Below are 17,421 nucleotides of genomic sequence, written 5' to 3'. Positions count from 1 at the left end.
CATCTGTGGGGGCAGCTGTGCCTGGTCACTGCGTGCCTCCCAGCCTCACTGGCTCCTTCACATTGTCCCTTCTTGTCTCCTTACCTTATAGCAAGCCACATACACTATTTCAGGACCTAAGAAGCCCTGTTGGAGCTGCACAACATGACCTTCAGCATTAAGTTGCCATGAAATCTGTGTCCTCCTTGCATGCAAGTTGGAAAACTTGGCGTATCGTCTCTGGCCACCTGTTAAACTGAGGGAGAGAAGTTGTGTAAAAGTAAATGCCATTCACAACAGCTCTTGGGATTTGTGCTTTAAGGAGGGGGCATTCCTGTCCGCCCCCAGCGCTCCTTGGCACAGGGCAGCTCTGACAGTCACCACATCTGATGAAAATACAAGAAACTGTCATTGCCGCTCATTTTCTGGGTCTCCCCTCCATAAAACCCACTGCTGCCAAGGCAGCTTCCAGCTTCGCTGGCTTTAAAGCGTTGTAGGACTGCAACAAGCAGATGGCAAAGGGGGATGTGCTGAGCAGCAGCAGCTAGCAGAGGTAATAAGGGGTGAATGAGAGCCCAATGCCAACAGCACTGGCACCAACTGCTGCCCTCCCCATCCTGGCCGGCGCTCAGCCACCGCAGAACACCCAGCTATAAACATAACCTTTATTGCACACAGCGCTGGTTTTTTTTTCATAGAAAAAGGTATTAACACATAAGCATTTGCAAATTGAAGCAACTCCTGTTGTTTTCAGAACAGTAAAATAGCATGCAATGTCTTTGAGACGTTCCTTTGTCAAAACCACCGACGAGATCAGGGGGGGAAAACAAAACAAAACAAAAAAAGTCGCCGAGTCTTTCCTTGTGCCCCTCTCAAAATGATGTGAAATATATATATGTTTACATATATATTATATTTTTTTTTTCTTTTCATCTGTAACATCAAATTCTTTGTGCCCTGTTTTTTGTTTTTTGTTCGTCTGTTTGTTTTCCATCTGGAGAAGAAGAAAATAGTTTCATTTATACAAAAGAGTTCCTTATGTACAGGTCCGTGATTTAAATAGAAATAGGGGCGGGCAGGGGCTGAGTCCGCGGCGCCTACACCAGCGTGTAGGACTTGGAGTAGGCTCCGGCGCCCTGCTTCTGCGCCCTGCCCGCGCCCGACGTGCTCATCTCCAGCAGCGAGTCCCGCGAGCCCCCAACCTTGGAGTGCGCGGCGGTGGCGGCGGCGGTGGCGGCGGGGGGCTCGGCAGGGGCGGCGGGCGCTGGGGCCGGTGCCGGCGCGGTGCTGGCCGCGGTGGGCATGGGTAGAGTCCTTTGAGGTAAGGTGGTGGAGGAGGAGGAGGAGGAGGAGGGAGGAGGAAGGCCCGGGGGTTTGGCGGCGGGGTCCAGCGTCAGGTGCCGGGCAGGGGGGTGGTAACCACGGGCCAGGCTGCGGATGGAGGCTTCGCGGGGAGGCACCACAGGGCACGGCTCGTGGGAGTCTGGCTTGCGGAAGAAGGCGTCCGACTTGACGTAGAGCGGGAGGTTGCAGTAATCGCCTGAGAGAGGGGAGAGGGGAGGTGAGGATGGGGAGCGGCGCGCCCTGGGGGTGGAGCTGAGCGCCACTGCCCGGACTGCGCTGTGCTACCGCGCTGGGGCTGTGATGGATTTCTGCTTTATGGCTATGGGACGTGTTGTGCGCTGCGCCTGCTGCTTTTCAGGGAATGGTTTGGGTGGAAGGGAGCTGGAAGGCCGCCTGGTGCCGCTCCCTGCAGCGCACAGGGACACCCACAGCTCAGCAGTGCTCACAGCCCCGTCCAGCCTGACCTTGGCTGTCTGCAGGGACGGGGCACCACCGCCTCTCTGGGCAACCTGTGCCAGCGCCTCACCGCCCTCACTGCCAAACCTTCTTCCTCAGCTCCACCTCAATCTCCCCTTTTCATCTGAAACCATTTTCCCTTCTCCTCCATTTCTGGCATCACGCAAAGCGATGGAGAAGGAGCAGGATAGCAGCATCCCTCATGGTCTGAGTGCCTGTGATTTCCAAGCACCATGGCTCCCTCTTTTCCTACATCTGTGATCGTTGGAACATTTGTCTACAGATGTGCAACATCTGCAAGAGAGGGCTCCACTGAGATCAGGTGTACAACAGCTGGAAAAAGTTGGCCACATCTGTAGCAGCAGACTCCCCCTATGGGAACAGATGCACATCTGTGAGAGCTGGGCCATGTGGCAACATCTGGAAGCATCTGCAAGGGTGTGCAGTTTGGAGCAGGGTGAAACATCTGGCCACATCTGGAATGGTGCGGGGGGGACGACACATCTAGAACAGATGTGGCCAGCTGTTCCTCCCTCTTGCACGTCTGGAAAGAGATGTGCAAGAGTGGGCTAAAGCAGCCGGCCACATCTGGAACAGGTATGCAACAGCTGGAAGCATCTGGCAACAGCTGGAACAGCTGGCCTCTGTTCACTGGATCTATTAGAACCTGACCCGATCTCACAGGTTCTGCCAGATTCTGATACTCCATTATAGGATATTAAAAATTCCTTTTGAAACGTGCTGGTGTTTGGAAGACTCTGGAACAGTGATGTATTCTGTTGAGCTATTAGATTTCCTGAGATTCTTTCAGATTCTGTCAGACTCTAATGCATTTTTTCACAACCCGACAAGTCGCTTAAAGCCTACTGCAATCTGTCAGAATCTCTTGAAATCCAATAAAATCGGTCAGCATCTATTTTATCGTCAGGCTCTTGAATCCATCGGAATAGTTTTTAATAGTTTTCCAGGATTGATTAAAATGCTGCAGGTTCTGGGAAATCCTGACATCACGTTAGATTCTGTCTCAATCCCTAAACGTTGTGTCAGAATCTCTCACAACCTCCTGGCATGCATCAGCCTCTGACAGATCATATCAACATCTATTAGGTTCTGACACAGCCCAACAGCTTCTGACACGTGTGTGTTACGATATGTGTACCATTTGTGTTGTAATGCAAACAAGCATGCGAAAAGCATGATACTGAAATACGGCCACTGGGCAGAAAGGGGCAAAGGGAGCATGAAAAGGCTTCTCCTGTGCCTTCCCTTTGCAGCAAGCACCTTGCCCTGCCTCTACGCTCGTATTTGACTCAACTTACTCTTGCTGGCACGGTGTGGGATGGGCACGGCCACGCTCTTGCCGCGCTCACTGTCTTGGGGCTTGGGTGGGGATGCGGTGAAGCGGCAGATGCCGGGCTCTGAGGGGGTGCTCATGGAGGTCATGCTGTCGGCATTGTCTGTGGTGCCCGTGGTCATCTGATCCGAGGAGCTGTCGGAGATGAAGCACTCGGTGATCTCGAACTTGGCGTGCTGCAGCTGCTCCTCCAGCTTGGCGTGCTCGTAGGCGCGCGCCAGCTCCTCGTAGGTGGACGAGGCGCTCTCGGTTGACACCATGCTGTTCCGGCCCTTGTCTGCAGAGGGAGAGGACATCGGGTCCTCACCATCCCTATCCCACGACTGGGAACGCCATCTCCACCTTCCCCTTGCCCGCGTGTCCCCAGCAGTGGGGCTCAGAAGCCACCAAGGACCCCAAGCGGCCAGGCTGTCCCCCAATCCTTCCGCCACCCAGCACTCATCCTCTTGGTTGAGCACCGTCCCCATCACATACCGGTGTCCTGCGAGAGGCTGGCGCTGTAGCTGTCGCTCTCAGTGACGGTGATGCCGTGCTGGGAGCCCACCGTCCGCCAGTCCGAGGTCAGGGTGCGCGCCGGGGTGGACGCCTGGCACTTGGTGAGGGTCCATTGGCTTGAGTAGCGGTTGCGAGTGCTGTGAGCAGACTTCACGCTCTTCCTTGACACGGGGTCTATGGCACAGTGATGACAACATCATGCGGGCTCAGTCCCAGAGCCGACCACCTCTGGGGTGGTAAGAGCCGACCACCCCTTACCCACTGGGGGAGATGCCCCGTGGCCCTCTCGCCCACAGCACACCCAGCCCAGCACTCACTGGTGCCGGGGCGAATGTCCGACATATCGATGAGCGGCCCCGTGTTCTGGATCAGGGCAGGGTGATGCAATGAGACTCCTGTGCAGAAGCTCTGGGGATTCACGGCTTGGCTGAACTCAGTGTCTGTCACCGGGATCGTGGCTTTGTCGTCTCCTGTGGGGAGCAGCTGCAGGTCAGAGCTCTTTCCATAGCAAGGCCTGCTCGTCTGTGCCCAGCTCACTCACCACATCCCCTGGCACCTCCTGCCCCTCTGTGCACCAGAGCATCCCTGGGGTGGGGATGGGGTAGGGTAGGAAACCCCCTAAACCAGAGCACCCCTATACCCCGGGAGGAAGGGGTCTACCCAGGGACACTGTGCCCGCCCCTGCAGTCCCCACACTGTGCTTACCCAGCTGCTTGATGCCCTCCTTGTCCTCGATGAGGAGCTGCACGCGGGGGATGTCGATGTGCAGGCGGGGGCCCTGCGGGGGACCCTTCACCGGCGTGTCAAAGCTGCGGTTATTCTTGCTGTGAGGTAAGAGGGGACGCACACCCGGCGATTACTGGGGAGAGCCCCCGCGGCTCGAGCCTGGCACAGGTTGGGACTCCCCATGCACCAGCCATGGGCTCAGCACCCCCCGGCCCCCCAGACCCTGTGCCAGGAGCTCACCCCGGGACCCACCTTATCAGCATCTCTGCCAAGCTCTTGGCATCTGTGTTAAAAGAGGGGAAAAGAGGATGGGAGCTTTTTGAGCCTTCAGGCATCACCGTGGTACATCGCGCAGAGGTAAGGGACCCCATCCTGCACACAGTACCCAGCCCCTCTCACCTCGCAGCCTCTTCAGCCGCTTCTCCTTCCTCTTCTTGCGGATGATGAAGAGTAGGGCCACTCCCAGCGTGGCCAGGATGATGGGGCAGGCGATGGTGAACAGCTTCTTCACATCGTCCCCTTCCCCTTGCGCAGACTTGATGGGTGGGATGGTGCCTGCAGACCAGGCGCGTGCTCAGCACTCCAGCCCTCCATGGGACAGCACAGCCCCCCGTTCCCCACTCACTGCCATCGTAGTCCAACGTGGCGAACTGCGTGCTCTCATTGCCGCAGCCCGCGCTGTTGCAGGCCTTCATGCGCAGCTCATACCAGGTGGCCTCACGCAGCTCGGTCAGGAAGACCTCTCCGGAGCTGTTGGTGCGCAGGCTCTGCCAGCCCCAGTTGCCCTTGGGGCGGTACTCCAGGACGATGGCGGTGATGGGGCAGCCCCCGCTGCTCCAGCCCTGCAGGTTGAGCCTGGCATGCGTGGAGTTGATGTGGGTGAAGAGGTGCTGGTCCTTGCTGAAGGAGGGCTCTGTGGGATGGGAGCCATCAGCGTCACAGCGCGGAGCTGAGGACGGGGTGTCCCCATTCCAGTGCGCCCCATCCCTGAGTTTCTAAACCAAGGAGCTATGTGGGAAGTAAGGGTGCAGCAGGCGAACCCAGAGATGCACGCACACAGGGAGCCCCCGAACCAAAGCACCTGCATCTCTTTGGGCTGTGCACAAAGGCGTACGATGGCAGAGGTTCCAGGGCAGAAATAAATCAGCTGCAGTGGCGGTGACTGCAGCAGCGCCGGGTTCGTTTGCCACCAGCCCAGCAGCAGTCAATCCAGCCCTCCTGCCCTGCTCACCTCTGCCGTGGGTCTTGGCCTCGATGATCTCGCTGATTCGCCCGGCTCCCACGCTGTTCTTGGCCGCCAGCTTCACCTTGTACCAGGTGCCGCACTTGAGGCTCTCCAGCTTGAAGGAGCGCTCGGAAGAGCTGATGAAGACATCCTTCCACTCCTCACTGTTGTCCACCGAGTACTGCAGCACGAAGCCTGCGGGTTGAAGGAGGAGGGGGGCTGCGTGCACGGCCAGCACAGAGCCCCCCAGGAGCGCCATCCCATCGCAGCACGGCCCGGCTGCAGGCAGCCCTCAGCCCCTGCTGAGCAGCTCGGTGCTCTGCGCCCGCCTTCACCACCAATTACTGCGGTTGTGCACGGGAGCGCGGGGAGCGCGGAACGTGATTGATTGGTGTGAGGCTATAAAGGGAAAGCCAGAATTAACTAGCTCCCTTGGGAAGCCGCTCGGAAGTTGCTTCTGTCATTGAACGCCGCCTCCTTTCCCATGATTAAGAGTATTAGGAAGCGCACTGTGTCCTGGATGAGCAAACCTGTTACGCTGCCGGCGGCCAGATGTCAGAGAAGGGCACTCTGGGTTTCCCCATGCAGGGGCACAGCGGTCGGAACATGGTGCTGCGATGCCTGGCGCAGCACAGAGCTGCTCACCCAGTGCTGAGCGTGTGCCCCAGACCAGCATGGGGCTGCTCAAGGTGCCCACCACCATGGGGCTGCCCGCACCCACTGCTGCTCTGCCCATGCCAGGCACCTCTTGGCCATGGGGACAGAGCTTGGCTGCCCTGCAGTGTGTGCACAATGGCCCCGTTGCTGTGGGAACCACCACTGTGACCATTTTGACCTTTTTGGCGATGCAAAATCCCCACTTACTTCCCCATCACATCGCCAGATTTGGCTATTTTCACGTTTCCCTTTGCCAATTCTCAAGCAAAGATAGCGGCTGTTCTCCGTGTGCATCGGGAGCCAAACAGAGCTCTGATTGCTGCACCACTGCCTCCATCACCCCATGATGGAAGCACGGCACACCTGAGCTGCCCCATCCCCATCCCCGTGCCCACCCAGCACCCCGCTGCCTGCCACCCGGCATTCATTTATTTAGTACATGCAGCATGTTTTTAATATTTCTAATCCAATTATAACCAAATTTATCAACAGAGTCCACTGGAGTGAAAGGCTGCTGGCTGGGGAGATTTGCTTGTAATTACTTTCATGCTTTTAATTAATTGTAAGCGAGGTCTCCTTCCCCTCTCCCCGCTCCCCCCTCCGTGCGCAGCTGTTTCCACGTATAATTCATCAGATGAATCAGAGCAGAAATGAGGCTCTGGGAGGCAGGGGTGGTCCCACAGCCCTCCTGCAGCCCGCAGACACCAGGATGAGCCCGGCAGAGCTCCAGAACTGGAGCCACCAGCACCTGTGTAATTAACGGCGTGCCCTTTGTTAGCTGCCTCACTCCCTGCATCCTGCTGAAAGAGGCACTCACGAAGAGCAGCATCCCTCCTGCAAGCGTTAACCTTATTTTGGAGCATGTGGGGTGGCTCTGGGGATGTACCTCGGATGGAGCTGCCCCCGTTGTCCCCAGGAATCCATGCCAGTGTGATGGAGGAGGCCGAGGTCTTGGACACAGTCAGGCGAGGCTGGTCTGGGGGTACTGTGGAGGAGCACAAACGTTTGTGAGCACCACGCACACCCCGACCCCACAGCACGCACTGTGTTCCAGCAGCACCCCTCACCTTGCACCAGCAGGTTGATGATGATGGTGTCGAAGCCCCAGGTGTTGGTGGCAGTGCAGGTGTAGTAGCCAGAGTCCTCTGCCTTCACCGAGCGCAGCACCAGCGTGCCATTGGCCTGAATCAGGCGGTGCCCATCCACTGTCACTGGGATGGCAGAGTCCTCACTGCCAGGGGGAGCAGAACATGTCAGCCCCACAGGATTGCAGCCAGCAGAGCTCCCTGTCCCATGTTACAGCACCCAGTACCTGTCCTTGGTCCACTTGATGGCAGGGACCGGCTCCCCGACCGAGTTGCAGGGCAGCCTCACATCCTTCATCCAGGGTGTGGTGACAGTGCCTCCAAAGGAGATGATCTTGGCCGGAGCTGGGGAGCAAGGAGGAGGTCAGCCTCACTGCTGGCACCCATTGCTGAGCCCAGAGCGCTGTCAGAGTGGCCACGCTGAGATGCACTGAGCACGATGGCTCTGGCTTTGCATGTGGCCAACCCTCTGCATGGGACCAGCATGCTTGTCCCACAGAGGCCCCCACACATCCCCCATACCTTTCCCAGCAGGCTCGATGGTGACTTTCTCACTGATGTTGCCACGGCCCGCAGAGGTGACAGCAGCCACCCACAGCATGTACTGCTGCCCACGGTTCAGGTGTGCGATGCGGTAGAAGAGCTGATCTGGGCTGGTCTCGTACTCACTGGGGGCCTGCAGGGGGGGAGGCAGGAGAGGGCACGGCTCTGTTAGAGCCTCATTCACACAGCCCTCATCCTGGGCACACAGACACTTGGAGAACAGCATTAGCACGAGCGAAACAGCACCTGAGCTGTCAGCTGGGAAAATTCATCCTTGGCCATCTGCCTGCAACCAGGCATCCCCACCAGCATGATACTCAGGGCATCGCTACCACCCAGCATCTCCATGCCCTGGTACTCAGAGCACCACCATCACTCCCATACCCAAGGTATCCTCAAGGCCAGCAGGTTTAAGCCCTGCGCCCATCACTCGGCAGAGGGCTGCACTGCCCCACTGCCCCACTGCCCCACAGCTCCACCCAGCTCTCCAGCAGCACACCTCCTCCAGGTGCTGTGGCTTCACTCCCCAGCAGCAGCTCTGCTCTGCCCGGTGTTTCTTAATGCCGGTGTAAGCCGGCTGGTGTCGTAATTTCTCCAGGGAGCCCAGGCCAGTGCACGAGGAACAGATGGCAGCGACGGCATGATTTGTTCCGGAGAAATGATGCTTCCTGGCCGCCCCGGGCTGCAGTGGGGCACAGGGTAGGTCCTAGCTGGGGCAGCCAAACCCTTCAGCATGGCGGTGGCAGAGATGGGGTCCCTAAAGTCCCGCAGGGTCTCCATCACTGCCCACAGATGTCCCAGCCCCATGGGGTCCCTTCGGCACGCTCTGGCTGCCAGCCCCACAGTGCAGCCACACAACCTCTGCCTGTGTGCCGTGCGTCAAGGCCACATCTCCTGCATACCACACTGGGTATGAGCCATCCTCAAGCGCTTCCCCACTGCCTCAACCGTGGCACGAGATGGAGATGCCATCACGAGGGATGGATGTGTTACTTCTGTGTGCACACAGGGCTGCGCGTGGGCATCGTCTCCAAACATGCACCCTGGTGTGGCCCGCAGATGTGAACGCACCCCACAAGCAGACACCTATATGAATATTGCATGGTATACATAATTTTTTTTAACCAAATGACAGTTTTGACAAGATGCCAGGAAAACAATATCGGATCCCAGCGGTTTTACCAGTTGCTTTGATGAAAAGATTATGTTGCCCTGGAAACCAGAGGCTCAGATAGTGAAATGAGTTTGAGAAGGAGCTTTTGATAAGCACCAGTCTGCAGACCTCCCATCAACCTCTCTCTCACCAAGGAGGGATGGGACCAGGTTGAATTTATGTTTTATTTTTGGTTGTCTGTTTGCATGTTTCCCATTCTGGAGTGAGCGTTGAGATGGGAGAACACTGGAGGGAGGCAGCAGGTGACTCACGGATCACTCCAGGGTGCCCTGGGCACCCCTGCACTGCCGCAGGCTGGATGCATGGCACCACCTGCATCATCCTCTTGGCAGCATATGGGGCAGGTTCCCCCTAACCCTATTTCTGCCTCCATCCAGAAGCTCCATAGCTCCCCAACTCCCACCCCCAGCCCGTCCCCATCGCTGTGCCCTTACCGGTTGCCCGGAGCCGGGGCTGGAGCAGAAGATGGTGTACTTGCGGATGATGCCGTTGGGCTTTGCTGGGGGCAGCCAGGACACCACCACGCTGCTGGCAGAGGATGGCACAGCCTTGATGCCAGCCGGGGGACCTGGAACTGAAGGAGCCGGTGTGTGATGGCACTGACAACACGGGACGAACATGGGGGCCACTTGTACCAACCCCATGGCGCATGGTTGTGGCCACTTCCATGCTAGCCCAGACTCCTGCCCACATGGAGGCAGGAGAGTTAATTGCAGCACTGGTTTAGAAACAGTGTTTGGCATTGAGTGGCCATCGCCTTAATCCACTCACTGCCCGCTGGCTTAGCCCTGCCCTGCCCAGCTGTGTGCTGAGCAGCTGCCACTTCCCAGGGCTGCAATGGGCAGAAGCCGCTCTGCTACAGAGATAATGGCATTAAAGTAGGGCAGGCAGGGTGTAAATATTTAAATATCTGCACTTAAGGAAAAGAAAAAAAATAGAAAGGGAAATGCCCTGCGTGCTGCACGCTGGGGGTTCCCCGCACGCTGCAGCTGCCCCCATACATGCACCCAGCCCCTCTGCTTGATGGCTCTTTGGCGCTTTGTGCCTGGATTACTGCGTGCCTATTGGCCTAATCAGCCCAAGAACATATGTCTGCCAAAGGACCTCTGACAGATTGCAGCATGCAGTGCTCCGCAGCTACAGGGAGCACCCTGCCAGTGCTTCCGACCCACAAACCGATTGCCCGTGGAGCTCGGGGTGCATGCATGCCAGCCCCAGGGGCTGCAAGCAAGGGGTGCTGCAAAGGGCAGGAGCTGCAGAGGGTGGGTTGGGCTGGGGCAGCAGCACACGAGCTGTGCTTCGGGCTCAGGCTTTTTGCAAACCCAGCAAGGAGAAAAGGATGGAGAAATCTTGCCCGCCTCCTCCAGGGGCTGCAATGCTCTCCTCATTATTCCTTGCCAATGGCTCTTACTCGACACTCCATGTTCCTATGTCTAATTAACACACGCAACTGTGATTTATCAGTCAGGGAAGGGGGAGGCACACGTGTGCCCACTTGCAGCGTACAGGAGCCGCCAGCTGTGCCAGGATCTGTGTGGAACCACACCACCCTGGGTCGCACCACACCTCCTTGGCCGCCATCCCATCATCAGGGACAAAGGGGTTGGCGCAGCGCCACTCACTGTCCTCCTTGGTCTGGATGTAGAGCACGCTGCTGCGGACGCCATCACCAGCCTGTGTGTAGGCCAGCACCTGCACGCTGTAGTTGGTGAACTTCTCCATGCCCCGCAGCTCCACTCTCTCCCGCGTGGTTGTGATGTTCTGCATCTCACCCCACTCTGTAGGGACACGGCCATCAGCTCCGTGCTGCCCCCCACGTATGCTCCACGTCCTGGGCATCGGCACCCACCTCCGTCCATGTAGAGGGACCAGAAGATGACCCGGTAGCCCTTGAGCACACCGTTGAGGGTACTGCGCGGGGGCTCCGACCAGGAGATGACAGCCACATCTGACGTGATGGAGATGGCCCGCACGTTCTCCGGGGGCTGGCTGGGCACTGGGAGGGCACAGATGAGGATGGTGAACCTACTGTCCACAGATGCATCCCACGGGCTCTATGTTGGATCTCCCCACCGCCCTCTCTCTCCCCTCCCCAAACCTGGTGCCACGATCCTCCTCCTCTCCTCACCCCAGGGTTGCCAGGATGCCGCACTTCCCAGCAAGGGGCGAGCCGGCTGGATGCGAGGTAATTGCATCCAATTGCCCCATAAGAGGTAACTCTAATTTTTATGAGCATTTAAATGATGATACATCACGGTAACGACCCTCTTTGAAAATGATTATTGTTTCGTATTACTTAGGTGTAAAAATATAAGCACCATGTAATTAGGGACCGCGTATAATAAACTAATACAGATAGTCCGTTTGAACAAAATGAAGGTAATATAATTATGGAAAAGACACTATTGCTAAAACAGGGGCCCTTGAATACCCCAGGAGGAGTGCTAATGTAGCCAGGAAATGATCACGGTTTGACAGGCTAACGAGAGCCTTAATTAAGTATGAAAAACTGCTGCGCGAACGCACTGCAAAACTTTTTCTGCTCATTTCTGGAATGGCAGAGGCTCTCTGGATGGGTGCCTTGCACCCTGTAGCACCGCCATCCCTCCATCCTTACCATCCTCCAGCGTGGTGGCATTGATCTCGCTGGAGGACGGCCCCGTCCCCGCGCGGTTGAAGGCCTGCACCACCACCCCGTACTGCGCAAACTTCTTCAGGTTGTCCAGCGTGTAGACCTCGCTGTCGCCCGTGGCCTTCATCTCCACGATGCTGTACTGCCCGTTGCTGCCCGGGCTGTTCTCGCGGTAGCCGATCTGGTATCCACGGATCACCCCGTTCTGCAGCTCCTTCTTTGGGGCCTGAAGCAATGGGGACACAAAGAGGAGTGGCGTCACGGAGCTGACAGCCCCGCAGCCTTTAAATCAATCTGAGCAGCGTTTCTCTGAAGCATTAAGAAATCGATAGGGTTGATTGTGAATTTATGTTACACAGCCGGCGCGATCCATCTCGCTGCAATACTCTCCGAACAAACGGAGTTATCCTCCAAGTCAACCTTATCATTCATTAATCCGCTTTCCAGGAGGGGGAGGGGAGTTGGGGGGAGAAGCTGAAACCCTACATTTATCAACTTCCCCTTCATTCTGAAGTCCTAATTTTATAATCAATTCTTTTTCTCATTCGACCTCCTGAAAAATAAATCTGATTCTGAACTCGATTGATCTGCGCTTGAGCAGCTGGCAGCCAGACGTCTCAGTTTTCCCATGTTTATCCTCGCTTTCCCCGTGGCCCCCCATGGATATCCTATGAGATAATGAGCTCGTTACCAAACGCGATTAACACGTGATGTGGCTGAGCTGCGTGCCCGGCCCCTGGGTTTTGTGACATCTCAGGAGCTGTTCTCTGAGCTGCGAGGGGAAATGTGGGTCCCAGAGTCCCACCAGTGGGGGTGGCCAAGGAGAGCCCACTGCCCCGGCCCCACGCACCTTCCAGGTGACCTGGATGCTCTGCGATGTCATCGGCTGCAAGGTGACATCCATCGGAGGCCCGTCAGGAGCTGTGGGAGGGAAGAATTACGCATTATCACAACAAGTCCCATCCGAGAGGGCTCTGCTCACATGCGCCGCTACAGCACAGAGCAGAACCTGCTTCCTCCGTGCTGATGGTGAGCTCCTTGCTGGGCTCGCTGCGCCCGATCTTGTTGAAGGAGTACATGCGGATGCTGTACACGGAAGCAGGGTGCAGGTCCACGATGTTCGCCTGGTTGATGGTCGGGGAGATGTTTCGTGTTGACTGCTTGAAGTCCCAGGAATCTGGAAGAGGAGGCAAAGGGCAGTCAGCACCCACACCCTGTGCCAGCGTGCGGTCCCCAGAGCTCTCTGCCACGCTGTGTCCCCCCGCCTTGCTGTTGTGCTGCTCTCGGCTTGGCTTTCTGCAAATATTGCCTCTTTAAATATTCCCTTTCAAATGCTCCCACAGAACATAAATTAACATATTTCATTAATGCTGCTCTCTCCTTTCTTCATCAAAGCAGCCGGGATGCAGAATATTCCCTGCACGGAGGCAGCAGGGCCAGCTCCCCACCTGCCCCACAGCACAGCCAAGCCCACAGCGCGGGCTGTGGAGGTCTGGGGGGCACAGGGGGGCAATCAGCTCCTACCAGACTTGTTCTTGTACTCGATGTCGAAGCCGGTGATGATGCTGTTCCCATCAAAGCGCTGCGTCCAGCGCAGGTTCATGCTGCGGGCTTTCACCTCGCGGATCTCCAGTTCTGGGGGGTCAGGTGGCTCTGGGGGAATGGGGGTGGTTAGGAGCGTGGGGTGACAGGCGGAGCAGTGGGACCTTGAGGTGAGGCTCTGCTTGCTCCCGTGCCCAAGGTCATGGTGCTGTGAGCTCAATACCTTGCACGGTGAGCTGGATCAGGCCCCTGTCTTCGCCGTACGAATTGATGGCATGGCAGGAGAAGAAGACTGAATCCCCACGGTCAGCCGGTTTCAGCTGTGGGTATTTTGGGGACAGAAAAGCAGCCCCTTCAGATTTAGGCACCCCAAGAACCAAACTTCCTACAGCCTGCAAACACAGCCTTGCCCCCAGGCCCCACCCCCATCTACTGCCTGATCTGGAGGGTTGGACCTGGATGATCCTTGAGGTCCCCTTCAACCCAACCAACCTGTGATTCCATGACCGCCTGCTCAGACGTGCATGGAGATTTCACGCTTTGAGGCATCCCTGGTGCTGCAACGCACCTTTCGAACAAGGGCCCATTGAACAGCAAAGCAAAATTTGGTGCAGGGACAACCCAACTCATCGGGTTCCCCTTGTGGGGCCACCACAGCAGTGGTTGTTTGGCAGCTCTTTCAAAGGTGCTGAATGCAGCAGTTGCACATTCACGGCAGTAGCACAAAATGGCCCGTGCTGGCGGAGCATGCCCAGGCATCCTCGGACCCAGGGACATCCAGGCCCCTGCCCTCACCTTGAGGGTGGAGATGACCTCGTCGCCGTTGTCCTTGGTGGCGATGGCGTAGCGCATGTTGCGGTCGGGGTCGATGACAGTGTCTCCCTTCTCCCAGCGGATGATGATGGGCCGCTCGCCCCGCGCCGTGCAGTTCAGCTCCTTGCTCTGCCCCTTGATGGCGATGGTGGTGTTGGGGTGCGAGGTGATCATGGCGGGGACTGCGGGAGGGAGCACGGCTCAGCCACCTGCCGGGCACCCCCTGGAGCCAGTGGGGTGGCGCTGGGTGCTGAGCCCACCGAGAGGACACGCAGCCCTGAGCGGAAGCGTTTCGCTGCATTATACGGCTCAGGATCATAAAATAATGAAGCAGATAAATTTTATAATGCATAGCATTACACCGGGGTAGACAATAAAACGTGAAAGACAAATAACCAAGCGCACGCTATAATGAAGAGAAAGCCTCCAGTCGGAGACGTGCGAGTATGAATTATTGACTAAGGTTTTACACTCCCGAGGATGAGAGGAAGAATGTTTTCCATCACAGATTTGCATAATTCACTCGTATAAACCTGGGCAGAATATAGAGCGTGATTCCACAGCAGCAAGGCAGCAGCCTTTGCATTGCAGATGCTGGAGAGATTTTTTTTTCTTTCCTTTTTTTCTCATATTCATCCAAACATGCAAAGGAGGGGAGGGGACACCTACTGCCCTGGTGTAGCACTCAGTGCGGTGGCACTGTGGAGTGTCATTGCAAATGGCACTACGGGGTGGTACTGTAGAATGGTGGGTGGCACTGTAGAATGGCACTGTGGTGTGGCATTCTGGGGTGGCACTGCAGTGTGGCATTGCAGGTGGCATTGTAGGGTGGAATTGTGGTGTGGCATTGCAGTATGGCATCGCAGTGTGGTATTACAGGTAGCACTGCAGAGTGGCACTGCAGAGTGGCATTGCGGGTGGCATTGCAGGGTGGCATTGCAGAGTGGCACTGCAGAGTGGCATTGCGGGTGGCATTGCAGGGTGGCATTGAAGGTTGCATTGGGGGATGGCACTGCAGGGTGTCATCACTGCATGGCCCCACAGTTGGTGCTGGGAGGTGACACTGCAGGGTGGCACTGTGGGGTGGCACTGCAGGCATCATCACTGTGTGACATTGCAGGTGGCACTGCAGGGTGGCATTGAGGGGTGGCACTGCAGGGTGGCATTGCAGGTGGCATTGCTCAGCACTGCCTGCTGTTGGGAGGACTTGGCGTTGGGTGGCAGAGCTGGGATGGATGCTGGCAGCACAAAGGGCACCTCGTGTCCCCTGCAGCACCAAGGCTGGGGGTGGGGGCGGCCTGGGTAAGCCGAAAAAAATGTAATGCATAAACAAACAGCGCTGCTGAGTCCCGCAGTAATATATGATAATGACAATCCGCAAAGGCAACACACACTGTTATAATGGGACACAAGAGGCTCTAATGAGCTACGACTTCTCGGCTTTCTGTGGCAATGTAATTCAATTAGCAGCTAAGGAAACCTCTCCTCCAGAGCTGCCGCTTGCGGGGTGCAGCCTGTGCCCACGTGGCTGGGATGAGGCATGGCCTGGGTTGGGGTCACCTCCTCTGCATGACGACTCCTCGGGAGCCCATGGGAACTCTGCCTGCAGCAGCTCCAGGATGGTACATCACTACAAGCTGATGCACGGCAGGGAAAAGCCCGACCCATTGGGGTGCATGGGGAGCACGAGGGCAGGGAGTCTTCAGCCAGAGCATGGCCCCGGGGCTCAGAGGGCTGCAGAGGAGCCAGCCCCTTCCCTGCACGCAGTGGCCCCGGGAGAGGAGCTCTGTTTCAGGCTCTGCTTTGCTGAAATGCACTTATTGATGTTTGATTAAAAGCAGCTCCTTGGATGTAAACATATCAACTTCTCTCAATTGCTGGGGTCCCAGGAGAGTGGCACGTAGCCCAGAGCAGAGGAAAGCAGCAAAACAAACCAAAAGAAAACCCCGACCAGCCATGCAGGCAGTATGGGCAGGGCTGGGAGGCACGCTGTGCCACCACTGCACACCAGCCTGGTGATGCCCACGGTGACCAAGGGAAGGAGGATGCACGTGGCCAGAACTCCTGCAGCCGTCAGCAGCCTTCTGCACAGGGCAGGCTCCTGCACGCCAGAGCTCCTGTTAACACGGCTCCGACAAGAGCCACGTCCCGTTTGCTGGGCAGAGATAAGGCTGTCCACAAAGGGAGCTGTCAGTGCCCCACGTGCCATCCCCAGCCACGCTGGGACAGGGGCAGCTGTACAGCTCAGCAGTGACAACTGAATGAGAACGGTGACAGCGGTGAAAAGGGCTGCGCCCGCCTTCCTCTCCCCCCTCTTTCTTGTTTAGAGCCAGCTCTGTGATGTTAATTTGATTGCACCCGTTTCAGCTTCCTTTCTACACTGATTAGCTGAGTTCCACCTGAAGCATGAGATTAATTCAAATTGCATGGCAGCAATCAGTGATGCTCCTGCAGGAGGACACCGAACCTCCCAGCACCTCTGGTCCTGCCCAGTGCCCAGTGAGCCCCAACCACCAGCACTGCCCTGGGGGACTTGGACAGCCCTCATGCTCTGCTCTGGAGCACAGGACAGCGTGCAGGCAGGTGCTAAATGCCATTTAGCACGCACTTCAGAGCCCCTCACCTGCACCTGTGCCAGCCCCGGGCGCACACTCGCAGCCTCCAGCAGCCCACACCTCTCGCTCTGCAGAGCGCTGGACCTGATGCTAACAAGTTGCTTCGGAAAGCACGGATGAACGCCCTCAGCCCTGCACAGCAGCGGGATGCTGCTGTGTTCAGACAGGTGCTGTGCTCAGGGCTGAGCAGAGCGATGTGGCAGTGAGGTCCCAGGGCCAGCACACGCCCTGGGCACTGTGCTCCCTGTGGTGCCCCAGCTGGGAACAGCACCATCGAAATTCCATTTGCACGCAGGTTTGCCACCACCTGACAAAGCAGCAGCTAACTCCTCCTGGCATCAGTGGGGCCGCTCCTGCTGCTCTGATTTATTGCCTCGGTCAGTGAGGGATGGGGCTGCACTTCCCATCCCGTGGTTTGGGTTCTGCTCAACTCCCACTTAACTCCATCCGCAGTGGCCTGGCCTGAAGCACAAGCCTGCACTGATCTGGCTTTAATTGGCCTGACATTTCACTAAACAAACAAAAATCAAAAAATGAAACAAAACAAAGAGCCCCATATAATGCTTAATTGGCTGCGGTGCTTCGTCTACCTATTCATTCGAACCTTTTCAAAGGCTGCTGAGGTCTCTGGGAAATGTAAAAGCACATGCATAATAAGGTTATGTGCTATTCAAGTCAGCAAGCAACCTGTCCTGGGATGCAATTATACCAGATAGCAGGGACACGGCAGCAGTTCAGGCTCCAAGACTTCGGCACACTCACTCGGGATTAATCGCCTTGA

The 17,421-nt window shown here is 56.9% G+C and overlaps 1 protein-coding gene across 1 annotated transcript in view; it reads right to left on the bottom strand.

Moving 5' to 3' along the window:
• Positions 1-1,076: 1,076 nt before the first annotated feature.
• Positions 1,077-17,421, bottom strand: part of DSCAML1 (DS cell adhesion molecule like 1) — a gene marked incomplete at both ends in the record, with an annotated part of 78,934 nt that continues 62,589 nt past the window's right edge. Inside the window, 22 exons of the mRNA XM_079545683.1 lie at positions 1,077-1,519; positions 3,099-3,410; positions 3,608-3,802; positions 3,946-4,098; positions 4,334-4,452; positions 4,607-4,637; positions 4,754-4,909; positions 4,980-5,267; positions 5,586-5,774; positions 7,123-7,221; positions 7,304-7,467; positions 7,549-7,666; positions 7,844-7,997; positions 9,473-9,612; positions 10,661-10,816; positions 10,888-11,034; positions 11,656-11,896; positions 12,521-12,591; positions 12,680-12,847; positions 13,195-13,323; positions 13,436-13,532; positions 14,008-14,207. Of these exons, the coding sequence (XP_079401809.1) occupies positions 1,077-1,519; positions 3,099-3,410; positions 3,608-3,802; positions 3,946-4,098; positions 4,334-4,452; positions 4,607-4,637; positions 4,754-4,909; positions 4,980-5,267; positions 5,586-5,774; positions 7,123-7,221; positions 7,304-7,467; positions 7,549-7,666; positions 7,844-7,997; positions 9,473-9,612; positions 10,661-10,816; positions 10,888-11,034; positions 11,656-11,896; positions 12,521-12,591; positions 12,680-12,847; positions 13,195-13,323; positions 13,436-13,532; positions 14,008-14,207 (3,770 nt within the window). The remainder of the gene's footprint in view (positions 1,520-3,098; positions 3,411-3,607; positions 3,803-3,945; positions 4,099-4,333; positions 4,453-4,606; positions 4,638-4,753; positions 4,910-4,979; positions 5,268-5,585; positions 5,775-7,122; positions 7,222-7,303; positions 7,468-7,548; positions 7,667-7,843; positions 7,998-9,472; positions 9,613-10,660; positions 10,817-10,887; positions 11,035-11,655; positions 11,897-12,520; positions 12,592-12,679; positions 12,848-13,194; positions 13,324-13,435; positions 13,533-14,007; positions 14,208-17,421) is intronic.

Source organism: Tetrao urogallus (genome assembly GCF_951394365.1).
Source record: "Tetrao urogallus genome assembly, chromosome: 22".
In the NCBI taxonomy this organism is placed as follows: Eukaryota; Metazoa; Chordata; class Aves; order Galliformes; family Phasianidae; genus Tetrao; species Tetrao urogallus.
The sequence above is the reverse complement of the archived record's forward strand: the minus strand, read 5'-3'. Positions and strand labels throughout refer to the sequence as shown.